General features: G+C 43.3%; 1 protein-coding gene across 1 annotated transcript in view; it reads right to left on the bottom strand.

The window, feature by feature from the left end:
• LOC139645471 (unconventional myosin-X-like) overlaps positions 1-23,109 on the bottom strand; it is a gene marked incomplete at both ends in the record, with an annotated part of 73,524 nt that overhangs the window by 7,058 nt on the left and 43,357 nt on the right. The window contains 7 exons of the mRNA XM_071521191.1: positions 13-133; positions 621-1,616; positions 2,235-2,274; positions 3,181-3,402; positions 4,425-4,531; positions 9,955-10,069; positions 11,487-11,611. Of these exons, the coding sequence (XP_071377292.1) occupies positions 13-133; positions 621-1,616; positions 2,235-2,274; positions 3,181-3,402; positions 4,425-4,531; positions 9,955-10,069; positions 11,487-11,611 (1,726 nt within the window). The remainder of the gene's footprint in view (positions 1-12; positions 134-620; positions 1,617-2,234; positions 2,275-3,180; positions 3,403-4,424; positions 4,532-9,954; positions 10,070-11,486; positions 11,612-23,109) is intronic.

Genomic DNA, 23,109 nt, shown 5'->3' with positions numbered 1-23,109 from the left:
TGAATGAGTTACCTTTGATGTAGAGGAAGCTGTGGAAGTAGGGCAGCGTGACGCAGCTGTAGACGGAGTCCCGGCGGTACGAAAGCTCGTCGTCGGTGTCGAATCTGTCGAAGTCGTCCTCGCTGTCCTCGAACTGAGCGATGGAATAAAAACAGTAGAATTTAGATGAGCCACGCCCCCAAGACGAACATGCAAGAGGAGCATAACTGAACACATCAAATGTTAGTGCCGTGGCAATTTAACCATAGTAGTTTTTCTCTTTGTTTGCTTTGTAGAGCAGTTTCCCGCAAACAGCACATCAGTCAGTGGAGGGGACAAAGAAAAGCAAAAAAACATCGGGAATTTAAGTAATTTAGGATCTTTAATATCTAAGAATGGTTGAGGGAACAACAGGCAAAAATCTCTCACTATTAGAAAAATCTGACCTGTCCTATTGTCCCCTATGAAAACAAGGTGAAAAGTTAAGAATTTTATCATCACATCTAAACACCAGCTGCTGCATTCAGCTCTAATTGGGCAGTGTTTGGGTTTGGACCGGAAGCCCAAAACAAAATTTCCCCCTGACCCACCCACTGCTACAAAAACGTTCGGGGATCATAAAACCGCGACCCGCTACCCACCGATGACTGAGCCCCCTCGGAGCTGAAGCGGTACGCCCCCGAGCTGTTGTAGGTGCCGACGGAGCCGCGGTAGTCCGGAGACCACTGGCCGCTGCGAGGGTTGGACAGGGCCAGGCTGCCGCTGGACACGATGGCCCCCTCGTCGTAGTCGTCCTGGTCGTAGTCCGAATCCTCGTCCGGCGGTATGAGCTCCACCAGGTCGTCCGACTGGGCCTCGGACGAAGCCTGGGGGGTGCGGCGGTGGTAGGCGGCGGAGTCCCCGCTGGACGACGACGCGCTGTGGCAGGGCGGGGGCACCGGGGGCAACGGCTGGTGGAGCAGGGCGGGCGGCGGCGGGATCACGCCGTCGTTGGCGTACGGGTCTTCCTCGGACGAGTCGTCGCTCGTCCGGATCCCGCTCGTCCGCTGGCCGTCCGAGTGTCCGTGCTCGCTCGGGTTCGGCGAGTCTTTGAAGGCCTCGTCGTCGGCCCCGAAGCCCTCGTCCACCTCCTCCTCTTCCTCCTCGTCGCCTCGCCTCTGCCCGCTCTCCTTCTCGTCCCCCCCCTCGCCGCCGACTCCCAGGGAGCTCTCGATGTTCCTCACGCACTCGTCGATCTCGTCGAAGTTCAGCGAGTCGAGGAACTGCTGCGCCGCCTTGCAGGCTTCGTCCTCCAGCCGCCTCAGCTCCTGGTCTCGGAGGAGCTGCAGGCGGTTCAGGGAGGCCTCGGTCAGGGAGAGCTCCTGGCGCTCCTTCTGCCTCTGCAGGGCCTGGATCTCCCGCTCCAGTCGTAGGATCTCCTCCACCTGAGTCGCATCCTGAGGGCGAATCGCCTCCTCCTCCTCTCCGGACACCTCCTCGAAGACCTCGGCCGACTCCAGCTCCTGCTCGGCCGACTCCAGCTCCTCAAGGGTATCCGGACATGTTGCGGCCGCTACTGTAGGCTGGGACTGGGCCAAAACCAGAGAGGCTAGCTCTTCAGCGCGATGCAGCTCCTCCATCCTCCTGGCTTCCTCAGCCTAACCATGGAAAAAGTAAGAAATAAATTAGAAAACAATTTGATGGAAACAGTTCAAGTGGTCCTGCATAGCTCAATGGGTCGAGAATAGCACTGTCACTTGCGTCATCCGCACTAAAATTGAATGTAATCATGGCACCGGAAGGCATTTTGGATACCATCAGTCAGTTGGTATATGTGTGTGTGTGTGTGTGTGTGTGTGTGTGTGTGTTAAGGGCAAAAAAAGATATTGAAACAGAATGAGAGTTGCCCTCCTAATGTGAACCAGTATGTGGTTCTCAAGAAAGACAGACTGTTCTTTAAATCCAATCTTGTATACTGATTGTAAATATTGCAGACCTATATGATCTCATTATGTTGCGCATGGGATGGTGAACTTTGACCTTATTCTTGACTGGAAAAAAAACAGTGATAAATGTGATTATGCTGTCTGCTTTTCTTCATTTCTGGTGACGGTCCGATGGACTGAAATGTCAACAAATTCACAATCTATGAATAGGAGCCTCAGCAAAACGCCTAAAAGGTAAAAGCAAATGTCTTATTTCTATGTGAATGCGAACTCATTCACATAGAAAAAAAAGGACATTTGCTTTCTGAACAGTGAACAGTTTCATCTTACCTCTCTGGCGAGTCGCTCAGCCTCCTGCCTCTGCCTCTCCCTGCAGACACACAGACAGACAGATAGACATCAGCTGACGGAAACAGGCACTGTGGCTTCATAAAGCTCGATGACACTGAGAGATATGATACACCTAAAGGGGGAAAAAGGCTTTTCCTGCCTTATCACGGCATTAAAATCCCATAAAACCTAAATCTAAAATACGGTCTCTAAAGGTCAGAAAGAAAATGTATCCATCCATCCGTCAAAAAAGAAAAAAAGGTATGCAAGCAGATGCGCACATACATGCATGCACATAGACACACACACACACACACACACACACACACACACATTTGCATTACTGTACTTATGAGGACCTTCATTGATTACATTCATTCCATAACCCCTAACCATAACCTTCACTACATGCCTTAGCCGTTACTCTAACCAAAATCTGACTTGACTTAAAATGGTAATCTGTAAGATCTGAGTCTTTCTTTTTATTTAGTCTCCATCTTTGTCCCTCAGCCTCATCACTGTGGTGTTTCTGCTCTGCACTTCCCACAGATCACCTGTCAATCAAACAGTGTGGGGGTGGAGCTTGGATTTTCTGTTGCTGCAGTTTGAGTTTCTCTTTTCTTTGTCTGTTCAGCCATGGTGGCTATCGGTGCTCATGCTAACTACCCAGTTCTTCTTCTTCTGTTGATTCCAAACAAACTGGAAACGTAAAACGCATCACTTCCTGTGTGGCAGAGGATTTTTCCCAGGAAAGACACAACCAGACACTGGCTGCTTAGAATAGACAGTGGAAAAGATTTCATCAACTGGATATAGATTGGATCACTATTGTGTTATAGCCTATAAATTGGTGGTAGAAAGCAGAAAAACAGACATGTATTTAGATGAAAATTCTGCAGATTATTACTTTAACTTGAAAAAAACAAGCTGACAGGAGTTAGCCCACCTCTCCATCTCCTCCTCCATCCTCCTCCGGCGCTCTTCCTCCTCCCTCCTCCTCCTCTCCTGCAGCAGCTGGCCGTAGGCCCGCCGGGCCAGCTGGCCTCGGAGGCGCCTCTGGAAGGTGAGCGCCGCCCAGCGAAGGAGCAGGAACTTCCTCCTCCAGTAGAACGCCCGGTAGTTCTTCTGGATGACCACAATGCACTGCAGCAGCTTCCTGTACTGCTTCCTGCGGGGACGGCGTCAGTGAAAATGCGATCAGTGACCCTCAGCTGTGACTTTTTGTTGAAATGAACGTCAAATATGGTTGTAAGAAATTGTAAGTGCAAGATTGTCCTTATATGTCGCATGTTCAAACAGGTGCTGTGTGTGCGTGTGTGTGTGTGTGTGTGTGTGTTCTCCATATTGTCTTTGATCTTTAGGGGGAAGGGAACCTGTGTCCATTGTCTTGCGTTTTTTAAACCAGATTACATTTCTTACTCAGCTGTCATGGTTCAATCGATGTTGTTGTATTTATTTTTTTCGTTTAATATGAAAATTAATGAATCTGTGATGCTTTTAAGAAAGGGTTAGTTAAGACTCTTTTATAATAAATAGACTATATTACAATATATGACAGCTATAATTGTTCACAATTATATTATCACCATTTCTATGCACAGTATGACTGTATGCCAGTGGTTCTCAACGTGGGGTCCGGGGACCACCAGGGGTCCTTGGTGGGGTTCCAGGGGGTCCCCAGCAAATTGATGAATTGGTAAACTTCAGCATTATTTCATTTACAAGACGTTTAGAGAACAATTAGAGAATGTAGAAGAATGACTGTTTTGATTATAGTTTCTCTGTTATCTCTCTACCTGCAATACAGACAGTCATGGAATTCTGGACAAAATCAAATATTCTCAGATTTGGGTCAGAGAGACAAAATCTCATCAAATGGGGGTCCGTGGCCCTAATGTGGACTACATTTGGGGTCCTTGATATGAAAAAGGTTGAGAATCACTGCTGTATGCTATCCTTGGTACTAATATTCTGTGCTATAATAAATGTATTTGTCTATATGTACTTCATTTTTTTGATTTGTGGTCTTATTCCTGGTCCCTGCAGCTAAGCTAGTTCTGCCTTTTGTTCAGGTTGCCACTGTGAATGAAAAGCTTCTCAATCAGTTTACAGAGTCTGGTTCAATAAAGGATAAATAAAAAGGCAGACAATGTAAAGAATAACTGTAAATCTTGTGTAGAGTTGTTGTACCTGGCCATGTAGCCCATGACGTGAGCCTGGATGATCATGGCTGCTTTCAGCACCTCCACCTCCCTCTGCTTCTCCAAGCGATGCTCCAGAGACTCCCTCAGGAAGACCTGGAGGACAGAGGAGGAGAGAGGAGAAATAAAGTGGACAAAGGAGAGAGGAAAGAGGAGAGAGGATAGGAAAGAGGAAAGAGGAGGAGAGGAGAGGAGAGGAGAAAGAAAAGCGGAGAAAGGAGAGAGGAAAAAGGAGAGAGGATAGGGGAGAGGAAAGAGGAGAGAGGAGAGGAGAAAGGAAAGCGGAGAAAGGAGAGAGAAAAGAGGAGAGAGGATAGGGGAGAGGAAAGAGGAGAGAGGAGAGGAGAAATAAAGTGGACAAAGGAGAGAGGAAAGAGGAGAGAGGATAGGGGAGAGGAAAGAGGAAACAGGACAAAGAGAGGAGAGAGGAAAGATTATTAGGACAATATTCCTTTTCCTCTTATTGTTGTCATCTTATCACTGTTGTCATGTGAAAACCTTGTTGCTCCACTTTTTGTTTTTACTTGAAATGAAGGTTAACATGGTCGACTCGTTTAACAGCGGTTCATGACACTCATCCAAAACACACTGTATAATTTAAAAAATTCCATGGGAGTCAAACAAATTCATTTTGTTAATTTCTAAAATACCTTGATGAAGACATGAGGTTTTATCCTTCAACAGCAAAATCATGCTACCTCTTATGTGGCTCATGTGTAGATTATTTTGAATAATGAAAAAGAAAAAGAAACTAGGACAGCACTCCAAATTGACTTTTTGTGTGGCAAATAAAAAGTCAATTTGGAGTGCTGTCCTACTTTCTTTTTCATTATCTACTACTTTAAGGATCCAGCACCCGGTTGTCATGGTGTTATCGTGAGTTGAGCGCGTTGTATCTTATTTTATATTATTTTGAATAACACACAGTGCTTAACATACAGTGCATCAATTAAGTATACTGTATTACACAAAAGTAATGAATTAAGACTTGCAAAGATTGCAAAAGGCATAGCACCATTTACAGTGTGAGACAGATGGTAAAATATGTTTGAATCTCAGTGTGCTTAACATAGCACATCTATTACATGTGCAGTATTACACACATGTAATGAATAAAGGATTCACAAGTGAGCAGATTCAAAAAGACAGAGAGAGAGTCCCTCTTCTTTTTTAATAACATCACAGTTTAACAGACACTCCCATCCAAAAAGAACAACTCAGCCAAACAAAGCAGCCGACATAAATCAAATCCAAATCCTCCTCTCTTTTGTTCACGCCGCGCAGCCATTACTAAAGACCGCAAATTACCAAGGCGAGTCATTTCGGCTACACCGCTCTCTGAAAAGACCGATCTTACAGGCACTTAGCGCAGCCGCCCGCTTTAGGACCCAAGCTGTCTTCCATTGATAGGGAAACCGGGGCCTATTGTGGGGCGCTGGGGGTTAAGCCGATTAGGGGAGGAGGAAAATGAGATATGGGATGTGGTCTCAGGCGAGAGAGACGGTGGGGAAATGTCACGGTGCCACTGGGGTACCGGAGGACAGATTGCCTTTCTCCTGTTGAGTGATGTACTGGGGTGGGAGGGGAGGGGGAAGGGGGGTTGGGGGGTGTGGGGGGGGGGTAGTTATTGGCTGAGCGACAGACTGTTGAATCCTCAGCGGTGAAGCGCTAATGAGATTTTCGCGGGGAAATGTAAACTCATTCGACCTCCCTAGGTTCTTCATATTTCAGTCGGGGTGATTTGGACATCACTGACGTGCAGGTTAATTAACAAGGAGACATACAGTACATGCGCAAGCTCGTGCACACACACACACACACACACAGGCAGAAACACACACACACACACACACACACAGGAGTGTTGCCACCAGAATTTTATCCTTGTCAGGGTGGAAAAGCCTCTCAAACAGCATTTTGACCATGATGGGACACTAAAGCTCTCCATTGAAACCCATGATGAAATGGTTTTAGGCGATTAGCAGCTCTGTAAGGCACCTATTCAATAGTAAAGGAAACTCTGCTTCACACACACACACACACACACACACACACACACTTGCATGCCAATGAATTGAACAACTAATCCTTTTTAATCATTACTATGCTAATTAGCGCAACAAAAGCCATGCTAAGCCTCGGCGTACATCTGATTTTTGCTGCCGGGGCCTCTGGGAGCGCCGTGACAGGTCAGCCCCTTCGAGAGAACAGAACCCCGGGACACCGGGCGGGCCCGCATACGTATATAACTTCCAGGAAATTAAGTTTGAGGCTGTAAAAACCTCCCAGACAATGGTCACGACATGTGCCACATGAAAGGAGCTGCGGGCCGGCTCGATGTAAATCTCACCGCGAGAGGCGGCGGGACAAAGTAGGCGAATCCCTCGGAGAGAGATAGAATTGATTTAATAGGCCCGCGATCACAGGAGCATGCACTCCTTTGTAGCTGAATGGGTAGAGCATGGCACTAACACCGCCAGGGTTAGAGGCTCTGTAGAGCGCTTTGAGGTGATGTAACACGCTCTCTAAACCTGCAACCTGTCCACAACAACAGAACTGAAGAGCCATGGTTCATTTCTGAGCTGTTTTTGACTGGGAACTGATCATGTCATCTCATCTAACCATCACTGTCTTGTTGGAAACACATCTGAGTAGCACAGTAGCTAACATATCGTAACATATAGTAGATGCTAGCATGTTAACATCAACATTGGTTACATTGCTGGCTAGTTAGCTAGCTAAAAAAGCCCAAAAAAAGACAGCTGTTCGTTCAGGTTAAGAGGGCTGACTCTTCTCAAGCTACAACTACAACGAAAATACGATCAGTGACGGCCAACTGTGACTTTTTGTTGAAATGAACATCGAACATCAAACATCAAATCCGGTTGCAAGAAATCGTGTGTACAAGATTGTGAGTGTTTTGGAGTAGAGAGTATAGAGCAGGCCTATCCGGCCCAGAAGCAACCTCCAAGTGGCCCAGCGAGCTTGAATTATAGGCTATTTTGATATTTTAATTGTAATATTATTTTATAAAAATTTTGACTCGTTTTCACTCGTCATGAATTTATTTCCTCCGTGGCAGAAACTCCTGCAGGTTAAACTGGACTAACGAAAAACTTTTGGGGCTGACTGACTCTAACAGACTCACTATAAACAGACTTTAAGACACTCGCTAGCCTAGCCACATTAAGGCTACAAACAACCCATGAAGGAGTCGGTTTTACACCGGTACTTTATCCATTCAAAAAGAATATCTGATGTTGTGAACATGTTTGTCTAGACCCCCACTTTTTCTGAAAATATGTCTCTGTCAACCCTGAAACGTAGAGTTGACAATGAAAACTGTCGGTTTAACCCTGCCTGGACTGGCAAATACTTGTTTATTTTACCGCCATCTCCAAACGCCAAACCAATGTGTTTAATTTGCAATGAGTGCGTTGCGGTATTTAAAGAATATAATTTTCGGAGGCAACACATTGAGAAACACCAAACGCTAAAGTGCAGAGTTTGATTGCATCTTACGGTCGGAGCCGTGTGACCCCGGTGCGGTCCTGCACAGACCAAGAGCTACAGCAGCCTCCCTTCATGTATCCTGGATCTTGGCAAAGAAGAAAAGGCCAATCACAGACTCTGAAACCGTGAAAGAATGCATGCTGGCCATCGTGGATGAGGTGATAAATGACCACAAAATTAAAACTAGTGTGACATCCGCTATTAAAAATGTACCCTGGTCTGACACTTCAACTATTCGCAGGGTTGAAATTCTAGCTATAGATGTTTTTGAAAAGCTGTTAGAAGAACTAAAAAAAAAGCTGATGTCATGTCTATTTCATTCATTCATTTGCGTTTGTTTAAAATTTTGTCATTACCAAAAGCTAAAAAAAGGTTTTAAATAGGCTGATGAAAAAAAAATAGGCTGGTTTTAAAATCTGGCCCAACTGAATTTGTAATTGAGTAGTCCTGATATATACAGTGATCTAAACTACAAAGAAGAAAGGCACAGACAGGCTGATAAACACAAAATCCAAAAATCTTCTTTCTTTTCCTAGCAATTCTCTATCATATCGGTTCTTTATTATAGTATTGTAGGGACTCAGGGACATTTGTTGCACCTATTATAAAGGCACCATGGATTTGAGTCTTGCACTGATTGCCTGTATTGTTGGTGATCCAGGATGCACACACACACACACACACACCCACACACCCACACACACACACACACACACAGAAACACATTAACACATATCCGTCCACCCCTACACACACATGCACTCCTCTATAACTGCTGTCACCTCTAGCTGCATCACATGGTCATGCTGTGATTTGGGATCTGTGTCCCCATCTGTCATTTTCCGATAGAAATCACACACACACACGCACGCACACACACACACAGGCACACACACACACACACACCGGTAGTAGCTTTATTCTGCCCAATCCAGTGTATTGGAAGCAGGGAGCGATAGACCGTGCTCTACAGGGATGAAGACTGGATCCAATAACTGTTGGATTCCACGCTCCAGGTGCTCTGGACCTCCATTATTCATGATGACACACACACACACACACACACACACACCCAGACAGCCCGCAGTCACACAGGTACCTGAGCCTTGGAATGGTTTCATCAAGCTGCATTGTAAGATGCACGGTGCCAAATGAAGCCTTAAGGGGAACAGAGTGGAGCCAGAATAGATTGGTGTCCGCCAGTGGCGAGGCAAGTCCACATGCAATCATTTCCCATGTTAGCTTGGAGAATATGGATCAGCTGGTTTGAGCCAGAGGCGGCATGATGGGAAATTCAGGAGCCCAGGGTTGGACAATAAAAAGTCAATTATACTGTAGGGAACTGAGCGAAAGGCCACATTTTGCTGTTGTTGGACAAGAAATGCATGTCTGGGGAAAAAAAAATGTTTTTGTGGAATGGGGAAAAGACTGCTTATCTTCTCTTTGACATTATTCATTTTTGAAATGATTTGCAGTTTTTTTTTAAGAGTTTTCAAGGGACCAGGGATGTGGAAACCCAAAACATGACTGAATTCAAGAAAGAAAAAGAAAATCTCTATTGACACAACGTATTTTTGCAGTGAAGTAGTTTTTCCAAGACAATTTACTCTGTCTACTTTTGTCTTTGGGTTCAAGACTTTGTGGAAATGCTTCCCAATAAGTTCAATAGTCAGAAAAATAATCTTTTTTTAAAAATTTGATTCTGATTGTGATTCTTTGCATGTTTGTACAGATAGAATTCCACTGAAATTACACCTCCTTCATTATTATAGTGTCATTAGCAAGCAATAACTATATGATAAGAGATATTTTATAAAAACTACAAAGACAGAGTGAGACTGAGTGCTGCTTTTCATCATATTTACAAGGATTTCTACTCATCATACGTAAACCAAATTAAACAATCCGCCTCGTAAAGTCAGTCGCTCATTATTACCATTCTCCTTTAAGCAAAAAGAGTATCATGTAATATAAAAAAACATCCCCACTGCCCATCCGTCCCTCACCTTGGTCTTGCCCAGCTGCCATTCTGCACTGCTGCTGTCATACAGGTGGAGCAGTTGGATGCAGCGCCCCCTGGGGTCGTCCGGGGTCGACGCGCCCCTCATCAGCACCTTGTACCTGGGAGAGGAGAGGAGAGGAGAGGAGAGGAGAGGAGAGGAGAGGAGAGGAGAGGGGCAGGGCAGGAAGTTAGTATCAGAGGCCGTCATGGGCCATGGGACACAGCCGGATGGAAAGCTCCAAGAGAAGAGGACAGCGGCTTTGAAGAACAGATTGCAGAACCAGGATTTTGTCAAGGCGTCTCGCTCCAATACCGGTGTTGTGGTCCATTTTTAGGAAGCTACTGCCCTTTACATTCACATTTTATGAATTGAACTGATGTAATGACTTACAATGAGTGACTTACAACAGTAGAGTAAGCTTCAATTCCCAGATTGCCAAAAATTACGAGTGCAAAGGCCTTTCTGCCCTTACAAAACTCGATTAGAACCATCATCTAAGAATAAATACTATGAAAGGACATAGAATAAGAGTGAAAGTTTATTCTTTGTCTGGAATTTCTGGAAGTAAATTCTTCTTTGGGTATTTTTCATTACATTGAACTCCTTCCCTGGATAGTCACCCCATCCCAAGTCAAAGCTTTTGTGTTAGTACTGGCAAATTTGGGGCATGAAAGTAAAATTAAAGTCTTTTTCTTGTTATTCTGAATGCAACGGAGGTGCTGCTGCATTTTCCTGAAAGTGCTGAGAACTTGCATGGTTTTTGGCGCTAGAAGAGTGCTAGAAGTTAAGAATATTAAAAAGTTAAGAAAAGTAAAAGAGCGCCCACAGGTTTTCAGTAGTTGTTTAAAGCCAAAGCCATACAGACAAGAGATCCACAAGATAAAAGACTTAAAAAGTAAACTAGTGCAGAAAAAGACAGTGCAAGAGGATTAGAAAAGTGAAAAGTGCATTAAAGTCACATTTAAAAGAAAATAAAAAATATATAAATAAATAAATATTACAGCTAAGATGAGTGTTGCCCTAGATTTCTTAAAAAGCCCTGGCAAACAGAAATGTTTTAAGCTCTGATTTAAAAGATTGTGAAGTGGAGGCAGACTTCAGATTGTCTGGAAGTTTGTTCCAGGCATGAGGAGCATAAAAACGAAAAGCTGCTTCTCCATGCTTTGAAAGAGAGGTGGACACACAGAGAACTAACCTAACAGTGGCCAAATACGGACATACACTATTTGATATATGTATGATTTCACATCACTAGCCTTTCGACAAGAAGAAATGTTAAGAAATTGCACTAAAAGAATTGGAAACTGCATCAAAGAGTCTCTGGATTTGCCCACTGAAATTAAATTACACGGTACACAAGTTTGCAGCCCAACTTCTTCTGAAATGAGAAAGACTTGCAGGTTATTTCTGTATGTGAAATTGCTAACCTGTAGACTGTTTTCAACAGAATAGTCTGGTCACAACCATCAGTATCGGTCATATGAAACGGGAAGATGACACGTGTTTCATTTTCAGAGTCTCTCTGCGGTACGAACCTGGAGCAGAAGTCCTGGAAGGGCCTCCGGATGGGGAAGCCGGTGCGTCGGATCTTGACCGTCTCCAACATGCCCGAGTATCTGAGCTGCTTCAGAACCACCGTCTGGTCGAACTGATCAGGCATCTGGAGGAGGAGAACCACCATGGAAATTTAGGAAACTCTGGAGGCCATTTTGGCTCAAAACGACCACTTGTACACCCGAAACGGCCACTTGTAGGCCCGATGACGATGTGTACACAGTTATTGAAATAATAACGGTTAAATATCTGGAGGAAGCAAACAACAATGAAAGTGCAGGAAACTGAGCGGATGCACATTTAAACATTTGTGCATGAGTCAAGCACACAGAGCTGGTTGAATAAATGTTAAATGTCTGAAGGCAACAAACAACAATGGAAAGTCAGGAAACTGAAGCAGGCATTTTGGAAAAAAATCATCCGCTTGTAGCGCTACATATTTTTAACTGTGTTTGTGTGTGAGGGGCAGAAGTACCTACACAGTACTATTGTGTACTGACAATACTTTTCCATAGGTTAATACACAGTTTAATACACTGGGATAGGGCCATTGTAAAGTGGTACCAGTAATTGTGTATTTGTATATTTGTATTTTGTCACTTGTAATGTTCCTGTTTTTGCTACCTGCCTAGGGACTACGGATGTAAATTAGCATTTTTGCTAACTCCGGCATGTTTACATCTTGTTTTTTTATACTGATTTTCATTAACGTGCTCTGTCCCTATCAAATAAACAAATAAATAAATAAATAAATTCACAAGAATACTGACATTTTGCAGTGTAAATATATAAAAAATAAACAAACTACAGTATCTCTCTTGTCAGTTATTAGTATAGAATAATTTGTTTTGATTTTTATTTTGTTTTCCTATGATGAAAAATAAGATTTAAATGATCCCTCCAATGCGGTAAGCCTATATTTTCTTACACAATACAAACGTACCATTGCCAGACAATTACAGAGATTCAGATTGATGTTTGTGTGTCAGGACACCAATCAGATCTTCAACCTTTTTACAAAATCTCTCCTAACAGGGTAATCTGAGTCTGTATGTTGTCCTGGCTGTGTATGGTCAACAGAGTGAGCCTCGGCCCGGCCTCCTGCGGCGTCAGGTGAGGATTTTCACGCCGAATCGACGCTCTGTGACGACGGGCGCTCCAGCACCGCGGGACGCTTACATAAGTGTTCCTCTGAAAGTCAGATCAGTCAATGCAGTTTGCTGTTCTCACACAACACCATTATAACAGTATTGACAATCTAGTACATACAAAATACACAGTGTGCTCCTCTCATTCAGCACAGTGTTTGTTCTTTAATGTTTCGCAGCAGCGGTGATCGATTTTGATTCTGGCTCCGTTTCCGTGTCCTGTTCCAGTCTGTAGGGCGGGTTTCAGCTCTACCACTGCCCTTATTCTTCTTTATTGTGATAAAAGTGCAAATTGGAAGCAATTCCCTACTATTGTTTGCATTCTGGGGAGAAATGGGAAGAAATAACACAGCTTTGTATCTCATTTTCTGTACAAGTGCTGGATGTTTTCTCTGCTGTGAACGGATTCGGGGGAAACAGCAGTAATTTGAGAAAAACTTATATTAGGAAAGGACTTGGAGGACAGATTCTGTAAAAAGGATTTTAAAGGGAGAATACTGTATTTCACCAGCCATTTGAATTCTAATGCACATAGTTTTGATGTCTCATTCATTGAAACAACCCAATCTAAAAGGCAAAGTAGGGAGAAGTACATTTCTCTACACAGGGGGGGGGAGGGGGGAGTGGAATAAAATCCCAAACGAAATTAAATCTGCAAATTCTCTGAATAGTTTTAAAAAACAACTGAAAAAATGGATGCTGAGTGAGTTAGTATAGTGAAACATCTTTTCTAGGACAGTTCTAAGTTTGGACTGGTTTCTGAACTTGTGTGGTTTTTCATTATTTTCATGATTGTATAATATTGATGTTTTTATTAGGTGTTTTAGTGTTAAAATGGGATATTAGTAGCATATACAGTACATGTCACTCTCTTTTCCTGCCTGCCCCCTAGCCTAGACCTCAGGACCGCAATGGAAATAAGTCATGTGACTTTATTGATGAATTTTAGTACTGTATGTACATTTGTACATTGTATTTTAATTTATCAAATAAAGTCAATCAATCAATCATCCCACCCCTCCCTCAACTTTTCCATGCTGGAGATCTGACACGACACGACAAACTGTGTCATATGACATCCGCAACTAAAGCACACGCAATCCCATCCTCCATCCCTTTAAACTTCCACACACACACACACACACACACACACACACACACACACACACACACACACACACACACATCACACTGCATACCGCTCATTCGCAACTTTGAACTTGCAAACGTCTGTAAGAGAGAAGTGCGTACGACAGCACCAGCCCCAACAAAAAAAAACAAACAAAAAAAAAAAAAACTCCACTTGGCATTGAGATACATTATTACTTACAGAACTCCATTCAACCAAAGCCATCTTCCCGGGGTACACTCTCACCCCGTAACCCCGGTGGGCGTGGGGGGGGGGTGTGCAGAATGAGAGGGTGCTTTCATACCCGCTCCTAATGCCCCCTTTATCCAGAGCCCATCTCCCCTGATAGCCCATTGATGGCCTGTGTGAGCCGCCCCAGACCGAGTGAGGCCAATTCACAAAACGCACCCAGATCTTGACTGAGTGATTGAATGCCGCCCTTTAAACCGCCGCCGGCCGCAGAGAGAGCTCATTAGCATAACTGGCATTTGCATAATGGGCCGGGCTGGAGCGGTACAAAGCCGAGCGGTGTCAGGAAGCTGCCCTCTGCCTCCTGTCTTTCTTCTGACCCCCTCTCTTTTCTATCGCTATCGTTTCCTCTTTTGGTCAGATTCTCCCTGGTTCTGGGATGTGAACAGTCTCTTTCTTTTTCCCCATGTCTTAGTCAAATGGCTGCTCTCTCTCTCTCTCTCTCGCTCTCCCTCCTTCTCTATCTGTCTCTCTCTCTCTCCCTCCTTCTCTATCTGTCTCTCTCTCTCTCTCTCTCTCGCTCTCTTCCTCCTCTATCTGTATCTCTCTCTCTCTCTCTCCTTCTCTATCTCTCTCTCTCCTCTATCTGTATCTCTCTCTCTCTCCTTCTCTATCTCTCTCTCTCCTCTATCTGTCTCTCTCTCGCTCATTCTCTATCTGTATCTCTCTCTCTCCCTCCTTCTGTCTCTCTCTCCCTCCTTCTCTGTCTCTCTCTCTCTCCTTCTCTATCTGTCTCTCTCTCTCTCCTTCTCTATCTGTATCTCTCGCTCTCCTCTATCTGTATCTCTCTCTCTCGCTCTCCCTCCTTCTCTATGTCTCTCTCTCTCTCCTTCTCTATCTGTCTCCCTCCTCTCTCTCTCTCTCTCCTTCTCTATCTGTATCTCTCTCTCCCTACCTCCTTCTCTATCTGTATCTCTCTCTTTCTCTCTCTCTCTCCCTCCTTCTCTATCTCTCTCTCTCCCTCCTTCTCTATCTGTCTCTCTTTCTCTCTCTCTCTCCTCTGACTCTCTCTCTCTCTCCCTCCTCTATCTGTCTCTCTCTCTCTCTTTCTCTCTCTCATCTATCTGTCTCTTTCTCTCTCTCTCTCCTCTATCTGTCTCTCTCTCTCTCTCCCTCCTCTATCTGTCTCTCTCTCTCTCCTTCTCTATCTGTATCTCTCTCTCCCTACCTCCTTCTCTATCTGTATCTCTCTCTTTCTCTCTCTCTCTCCCTCGTTCTCTATCTCTCTCTCTCTCTCTCACTCCTTCTCTCTCCTTCTCTCTCTCTCTCTCTCGGACATGGCCACAGTTTGGAGAGATTTCCTGCTGTGTCAAAGCTCTGCCTCTGTGTCATATTTCTTTTCCCCTGTCGGTTTCAAAGACAAAGAGAGTCCGGCCAGAGAGTCTGTCCTTCTTTCTCACTTCATCTTCTATTTCAGGGAGAATCACTTCAGTCCTTTTCTCTGCAGTATTTTTAAATGGTGAATGAAACTAAGATGAGGGAAAGAGGGATGAATCACTCAAAGACTGTATTCTTGCAGAAAAACAATCTTTGGCCTCATTTATCGTAGATTCTGTCATAGGTGAAATATACATACAGCCTCCATACCTGAGAAATTAGTTTCAGCCTTAAAGAAAGTTGGTTGGAATCTATTTAACCTGCTGATGTGGCTTTTATGTGGCTGCCATCTTTGGTGCTAACTGGTCATTGCTGCTGTGTTTCTGCACTGCACTGCCCAGAGATCACCTGTCAATCAAACGCATCACTTCCTGTGCGGCAGAGGATTTTTCCCAGGAAAGAGCTACCAGACACCGGCTGTTTAGTACAGTGGATGGAAAAGATTTCATGAACTGGATATAGTTTGGATCACTGTTGTATCATATTAGTCGGCGATAGAGAGTCGCAAAACGGACATAAATTTATTAGAAATTGTCGCAGATTACTTGAGTATAAAAATCACTTCTAAGAACCAGTTCTAATGTAAAAAGGCACTATTTATTCAACTTAATCACAACGATGAAAATGCGTTCATATGTCTGTGGAACAGTAGTTACGGCTTTGCAACACATGCACAACTTTCATGTCATAACATGGTTTGGATGTGGATTACGCACAAAATCTGTGAATTCACAAATTTTGCCCCTGGATCATAGAGCCACTCTGGTCGAGAAAGTAGATAAGAGTGTTGCATCCGACAATCTCTCACCTCAGAACAACAATAGTGATGTAAATCAGCGTCCGGAGGCAGACGGGTGATCCCGGCCTCTGTCTCTGCAGGAGCGGGACAACAATAGCCCGGGGGGGGCAAACTCAGTGTCTTTCTCAGCCCAACTCTCCGGCTAAAAGACCGAGCTGAGGGCTTTCAGCGGGACAAAAGGGGGCGTGGCGGTGGTGGGCTCCCGCGGGGGTTGGGAACCTCGGGGGGGGGGGGACGACCTGATTCAGAACGAGCTGCCCGTCCTGTAGAGACACTGGGAAGGTTCTGCAGAGACACAGAGCTGGACCACTGTGCTCATCCTGTACATTAACCAAGTGCTTTGCCATCATTCTTCATTCTGCATGCCATCTTTTTTGCACATTCCCACACATTGCATATTTCTCATTCATTTCTTTGTCTCAGTATGCTGCACTGCTGTTACTTTTCACACCCTGCGTATACTCTGTCACTTGTATATTTCTTTTTTCATTGTCATTTTTCCAATACATTGTAGTGTTCTAATTGCCAGTTGCATTATGTTTACTACCGCTCAATTTCTCCGGTCTTAATTACACTGTTTTTGTCTTTTCTCAGCTGTATCCTGTGACTATTTGCTGCTGTGACGACCCAGTTTCTGCACGAGGATCACTGAAGTGTCGTCTTTGTTTCTTGTCTTATCTACATTTTCTGCATTTAGGTGACGCTCGTACCCAGAGCAACTTAAAAGCGCAACAGTTCCTGGATCACCAACATTACAAGCGACCGGTAGTAAGGAGGTCAAGGGTCAGAGGTCACAGTGCAATGTAAAGAAATACTGTAAGAAGCAGGCAGGAAAGCATGTGAGCTGCGGACGGAGCGCTCACTCGGTTTAAAGTTTTGCGTCTCAATTAATCCGCTCTGCTGCAGCCTCACTTTCAGATGTAGACCGATAAGCCAGGTGTATTTTTTACATAAAAATCTTGAAATGCATCGCTCACTTCAACGTATTTATTGTTGCTCTAGAGGAACTTTAAAGATATGAATATGCTGGAAGGCTTTCATCTTCGTGTGGATAATTATTCCCGCTTTAACCACTCGAAGAGAACACCGCCTTTTTGTTTATTTACAAAGCCTTATGTGGCAAGCTAACATTGTATTTGTCATCGCTTTTAAGTTTCAGTGCTACAGGATATCAGACATGTTCGCAATCATACATTAGATTGGAGTCAGGAAAGACCGCTTTCACCTTTCACGCTCCTAATAGATGGAACAGGCTTCAGGACTCACTCAAATTGGACCGACTTGTCTCCATAGAGATGTTTAGGCTGCTGCTGGATGATGCATTATATAGGGATTGCTCTTGTTTCTCTTAGTTTTCTCATTTTGTCTGCATGTCTGGAAATAACTCGGAAGGAACTGAATTGAATTAACCAGCCGCTGTGCGCCGGAGCATCGACAACCTAGAGACCTCTGTGTTCTTTGTCTGAAGGCTGCAAATAAAGAAATATTTGTCTCTAAGCATCCAGGTCTGAGAGCGGGAGCCTGGGGGATTAACAGCGACTCCTCAGTAGGAGCTCCTCCACTAAGTATTGGGGGATCCCTGGAACAATTGTTTCTTGTCATAGATGGACCTAAATCCAACCTAAGTCCCTGACCCGGCCGGATTTAAGCGTGACCCACATCGGAGGAGGATTCCTGCGAGTTTGAATTTCTCTGAAACTTTACTGACACAAAGGGAACCTGCAGAGGCAAGATGTAGTACAACGATAGATACACAGCAGGCAGCCAGATACATAGATGATATTAAAATAATGTTATTAAATGGTTAAATTGACATCTGTTGCTTGGGATATTACTTCAAGCTTCTCTATGCAAGCCGTCATAGTTAATAAGAACATCGGCGGATAAGTCTGTGCTAGGATGACAGCAACGATGAGTATCAACTGAGGTCCAAACCATTTTCCTGAACATTGGTCACTGCTGAGCAGAGCTTATTGAATCAACACCAGCCTGAATCTAATCAAAATGCTATTTATGCACTGACTGTACTGTGCAGCTGGTCAGGATTAAATGGTGTTTTCCATTAAAAAACCCCAAAAAGATATCAACGTACTGGCATGACTGATGAAGACCAGTTGCAGTCAAAACACTGAAAATGAAAGATTTGATGCAGCATATGTGTAATTGTGGGCATTATTACTGTATGTGACTATTCCTTTTCATTGCTTAGATTCTGTCACTGTGAAATGAATCAAGAAACACGTGGGCGCATATTTTTCTGCATAAAATTTGGCTATTTTGTTTGGCACTTGAAAACAGAAACATTTTAGGGTGAAAATGAGATGCTAATGCTTTTGTTTGGTAGATTATATTAAATAAAAGATTTTTTTTCCTACTGTGCAACTTGATGTTTAGCCCAGAGAGATTCTGCACCGCACCAGAAAACACAGTGAAGCAAGCTGACAGAAACATCTTTTCCTCTTGTAAAAAAAAAAAATGTCTCTTGCGATTTGGAAGCTGCAGCGGTCCATAAAGTGACTCTGATGGATCTTCAATGAACTGTGCAGCGCTGCTTCAGACAGGCTGGTGGTTGATTTTCTATGTTATTGTGCTCAGAAATAAAAATTCAATGAAGAAGTGATTTGAAATCAGACCGTGACAAAACATTCCAAAACACCTTTAAAGGATAAGGCCGGTGTTTTTTAATGCATTGCTTACAGTCAACAAATCCTATGAAAATAACAAAATCAACAATGTGTTTGCTCTACTCCGTTACTTTCTGACTTCCCACGTACCGTTTTTAGCCGTCAACCTGGAAGTCATTGACTCCCAATTGTAAGATAAAAACCTTTAAATTCAGCTCACAAAGACATAGTTTACATTTTAAAAATCGCTAACTGTTACCACGAAAAGTCAGGCTGTTGTGGTTATTACCAAATCAAATTCAAATGGGAACAAGTTCTTCATTACGCCGGGGACTATTTTCAGTGCTACTTATTTTCATAGGATTTGTTGACGGTAAGCAATGCATTAAAAAAACACCGGCCTTATCCTTTAAACACGAATCCATCCTCGAAAGTGTTAGGATTTGTCAGGTAAGAGTCTGAAAATGACAAACGACTTTAATGTTTATCTTAAAAAAGTTTTTTACTTTCATATCACCATCAGTCATTGTCAGAGTAGAAGCCTCTTTTTTTCCCCAAATGATCTAGAATTAAACATATATATATATACAGAGACTAATGTCAGTAATGAGACTAAAAATCAAACCGCAGCCTGAAAGAAGATGAGGAAAACCCCTCTGTGCTTCTGTCAGAAACACCTGCATCTCGTCTCATTCCTCAGCACTGTCGCTCCAAATCCCCGGTGCAACAAGCGAACACTTGAACGCACCGCGAACACATCGCCTGTTACAAACACACATCAGGTCTTACCGCGCATCGTGGCTCCTCGCCCCGTTTCCTTCAGTGTTTTCAGATCAGAGACAAACGGAAAAATGACAGAAAACTTCCTAGAGCCGCTCTCTCTCTCTCTCTCTCTGTCTCTCTCTCTCTTCCACACACACACACACACACACTGCCACCACTGACTCAAACAAAGGCTTTCAAACCCGAACTCCACTCCCCCTTTTTTGTGTGCGTGTGTGTGTGTGTGTGTGGGGGGGGTGGTTACCATGGCGATGCGTCTCCTGCTGAGGCTAATTTGTGCGGGCCACTTGTAGGGCTTGACAGAGAGGGGTGTGTATGTGTGTGTGTGTGTGTGTGTGTGTATGTGTGGAAGAGAGAGTAAGAAAGTGTGTGTTTTTGTGTAAGAGAGAAAGAGAGAGAGGGATGAGTTCCACTATGTGACTCAGTGTGTGTGTGTGTGTGTGTGTGTGTGTGCAGAGAGCAGGCTGTTTACATTCAAATGCTGGGTGACTTTGGGTCCAGTCCCTGCAGATGCTTAAACTGGTCCAGTAAACTGGTTCAGACTGGATGATCTGGACTTAAAAAAAAACATATTACTATTCTTTTTGCTGAATATTATCATGGTGAAATGATTTATCAAACATGTGGGTACATATTCCTCCAAATAATTTTCAGTTTTTTTAACTTTGTTCACTTGGTAAAAGAACAGCTAAGGGTGAAAAATGAAATGCTAATGCTTGAATGAATTAAGTCAGTTTGTGTAAAATGAAAGATTTTCTCCAGCTTAGGCCACAGAGACGCCTCACAGCATCAGATAACAGTTTAGGAAGCTGACTGAAACACCTCACAAAAAAAAATCAGTAGCCAATATAGTGATTTTGATTGTTTTTCAATTAATTTTGCAACCTTTTGTCAGTCAGACGGCTTGTTTTTTTTTCTGTACTACTTTGATTATAGCAATAAAATGGAATGAATGGAAATACCTTCAAACATCCTCAAAAGTGTCACTATTTGGCAGGTAAGGTAATCTATTTCTTAAAAAGTTCCTTTATTTTCATGCCTGCAGTCATTTTGTGAGAGTAGATGCCAGCATTTTCAAAAGGCGGATCTCTCATTTTGGAATAAAACTCTGTCTTTTTTCATTATTGTTGTTCATGAGAATTTGTTTATTGAGTTTGTTGTATTGGTATACTGTTTATTTCATCTTATTGTTATTCTTGTTTTGTTTTTATCTTTTTTTTTTTTTTTTTTTTTACATGTTCGAAATAAAAATTATCAATCAATCAATCAATCAATTATTCATGTCACGCTTTATCCACTCTGTACAGTGAAAACGATCCATCTTCAGGTTTAAAACTGTAAAGAGTGTGTTTACATGCACACTCACCCCATATTAACCCGATTAAGGCAATACTCAGACTATAGAAATTATCATGTTTACGCCTTTACCTGGAGTCATAATCAGAATAAGCACAACACAATTAACACTCCTACATTTCTGATTAGTAGTCTGATAAGTGTATATGTTTTACAAGATTACACAAGTTGGAGAATTCCCCCATAATGATCCTGTTTACATGAGTGAAATACTTGTAATTATCCAGAGAGAATTGTGGGAATCAGAGGTTTTTTTCACCAGCAAATGGAAAAGCTTTCATGAACTGGATATAGGTCGGATCACTGTTGTGTTATATCAGTCAGAGACAGAGAGGAGCAGGACGGACATGTATTATTTATATGGAAATGCAGCTGATAACTAATTTAAGATGATTACTCCCAGTACTCAGAGTACTGGTGCATGTAACTGTGCTGATGGGTAAATGGTTTAAAGACTGACATGCAGTCGAATCCACACACAATCCATACACACACTACAGTAGGATGTGGTTGCCGTGGTGATGGGCGATTGCATTTGATGAGCGTAGCTGATGGCTCTGACAGCTTTTTATGAGCGTGTGTGTGCCTTTGTGTGTGTGTATGTGTATGTGTGTGTGTGTGTGTGTGTTGGTGTCTTTGTGCCTTACATACACAAAGGAAACCGTTTGTAAATCAGCCTACTTACAATTCTTCATCCAAACTAAATTCTCTACTTCTTACTCTCAGCCTATAATAGGATAATAAATGCTAATACAATATACAATGACGTAATTCTGTAGTGCTGCGTCTCCAGCAGTCACTCTGATTGGTCAAGCCTGTGGTGACCAAACAAGATACACACACACACACACACATACACACACAAAAACTGTGATATCTTAAAAACTATGATGCATTAGTTATTGTTTTTATCTCTCTTTAGTGACTAATTACTTTTAAAAGTTACTTTCCCCAACTCTGGTAGTATTTTAAAACCTGGCTACACAAATTGTTTTGTTACTGATGTGACTGCTGCCACTGTCATGACTGTTTCAACACAAAGAGCACATTGGAAAAGAAGTCTGTGGCTTTAATGTCTTATCCTTAATCGTTTTAAAACGCATAAAGCATCGTATTTTACACGTCAAACAAACTAAACTGGAGGAAGAGCAAAGACCACGAAGGGAACGACTCCAGGCCTTTCTTTCCGCACATGCAGGCAGGGTGTGTGTTTTTAAATCGGTCAGATAAGAAAGAAGGAACGAAGCTAAAGGTAAGAGGTAAGTCTCTCAGTTTCACCCGTCTCTCCCTCTCTTTCAGACTCTCTTTCATGGAAACCAACACTTTAAACAGACAGGAGCGCTGCAGTGGGCCAACTGACCTCCACACACATGCAAGTCAGGTGGACTGGAGACTTTAACTTGGCCTTAGGTATGAATGTGAAGGAAGACTAGCGGTCACTGAAGGTTCAGCTAATGGGGATCATACTAACTGACTGACTAACTGACTAACTGACTGACTGACTGACTAACTGACTGACTGACTGACTAACTGACTGACTGACTGACTGATTGCACTGTGCTGTTTGGCTGCAGTGACATAACAGCCAGTTGGAAAAGCCTGAGGGCCGAGGGAGTCCTGCAGATGGTAAGTGGAGTAACTGTGTCTGTGGAAATATCAATATATTGACAGAATGTATTATCATGTGGACAGACTGGTGGCTCTAAATACAACTGGACAGCATGGACACACACACACACACACACACATATCGACACTGGTGGGGTTGCATATGTTCAAACACACACACAGATACGAACACGCAAGTATGCATGCCTAGTCACGTACACTAGTGTCCAAATAAGCAGACAAACACACACACACACACACAATAAGCTAAACTTAGAAATTTAGGAGCTGTTTTCTCTTGAAGAGTTGAAATTGATTCTGAAAGATCCTGAGACTACATGCATCTACCTTTAAATGATTTTAATGGTATTCTACATCCTTGTATGACTTCAACACACACACCACACACACACACCATCATCATCCCCTCCCGATCCTCTCCACTGACACCTGCTGTAAGTCAAACAGGCAGATGACAGGGACGCCTCCGGGGGCCTTAAGGGGCCTTTAGGGGCCGCGTGCCGTGTCCCG

This window comes from Centroberyx affinis, unplaced genomic scaffold (genome assembly GCF_046629955.1).
Source record: "Centroberyx affinis isolate AG114_WGS23_722 - 3 ecotype Tasmania unplaced genomic scaffold, CSIRO-AGI_Caff_v1 ptg000867l_1, whole genome shotgun sequence".
NCBI lineage: Eukaryota > Metazoa > Chordata > Actinopteri > Beryciformes > Berycidae > Centroberyx > Centroberyx affinis.
This window is presented reverse-complemented; position numbering and strand designations above follow the sequence as displayed.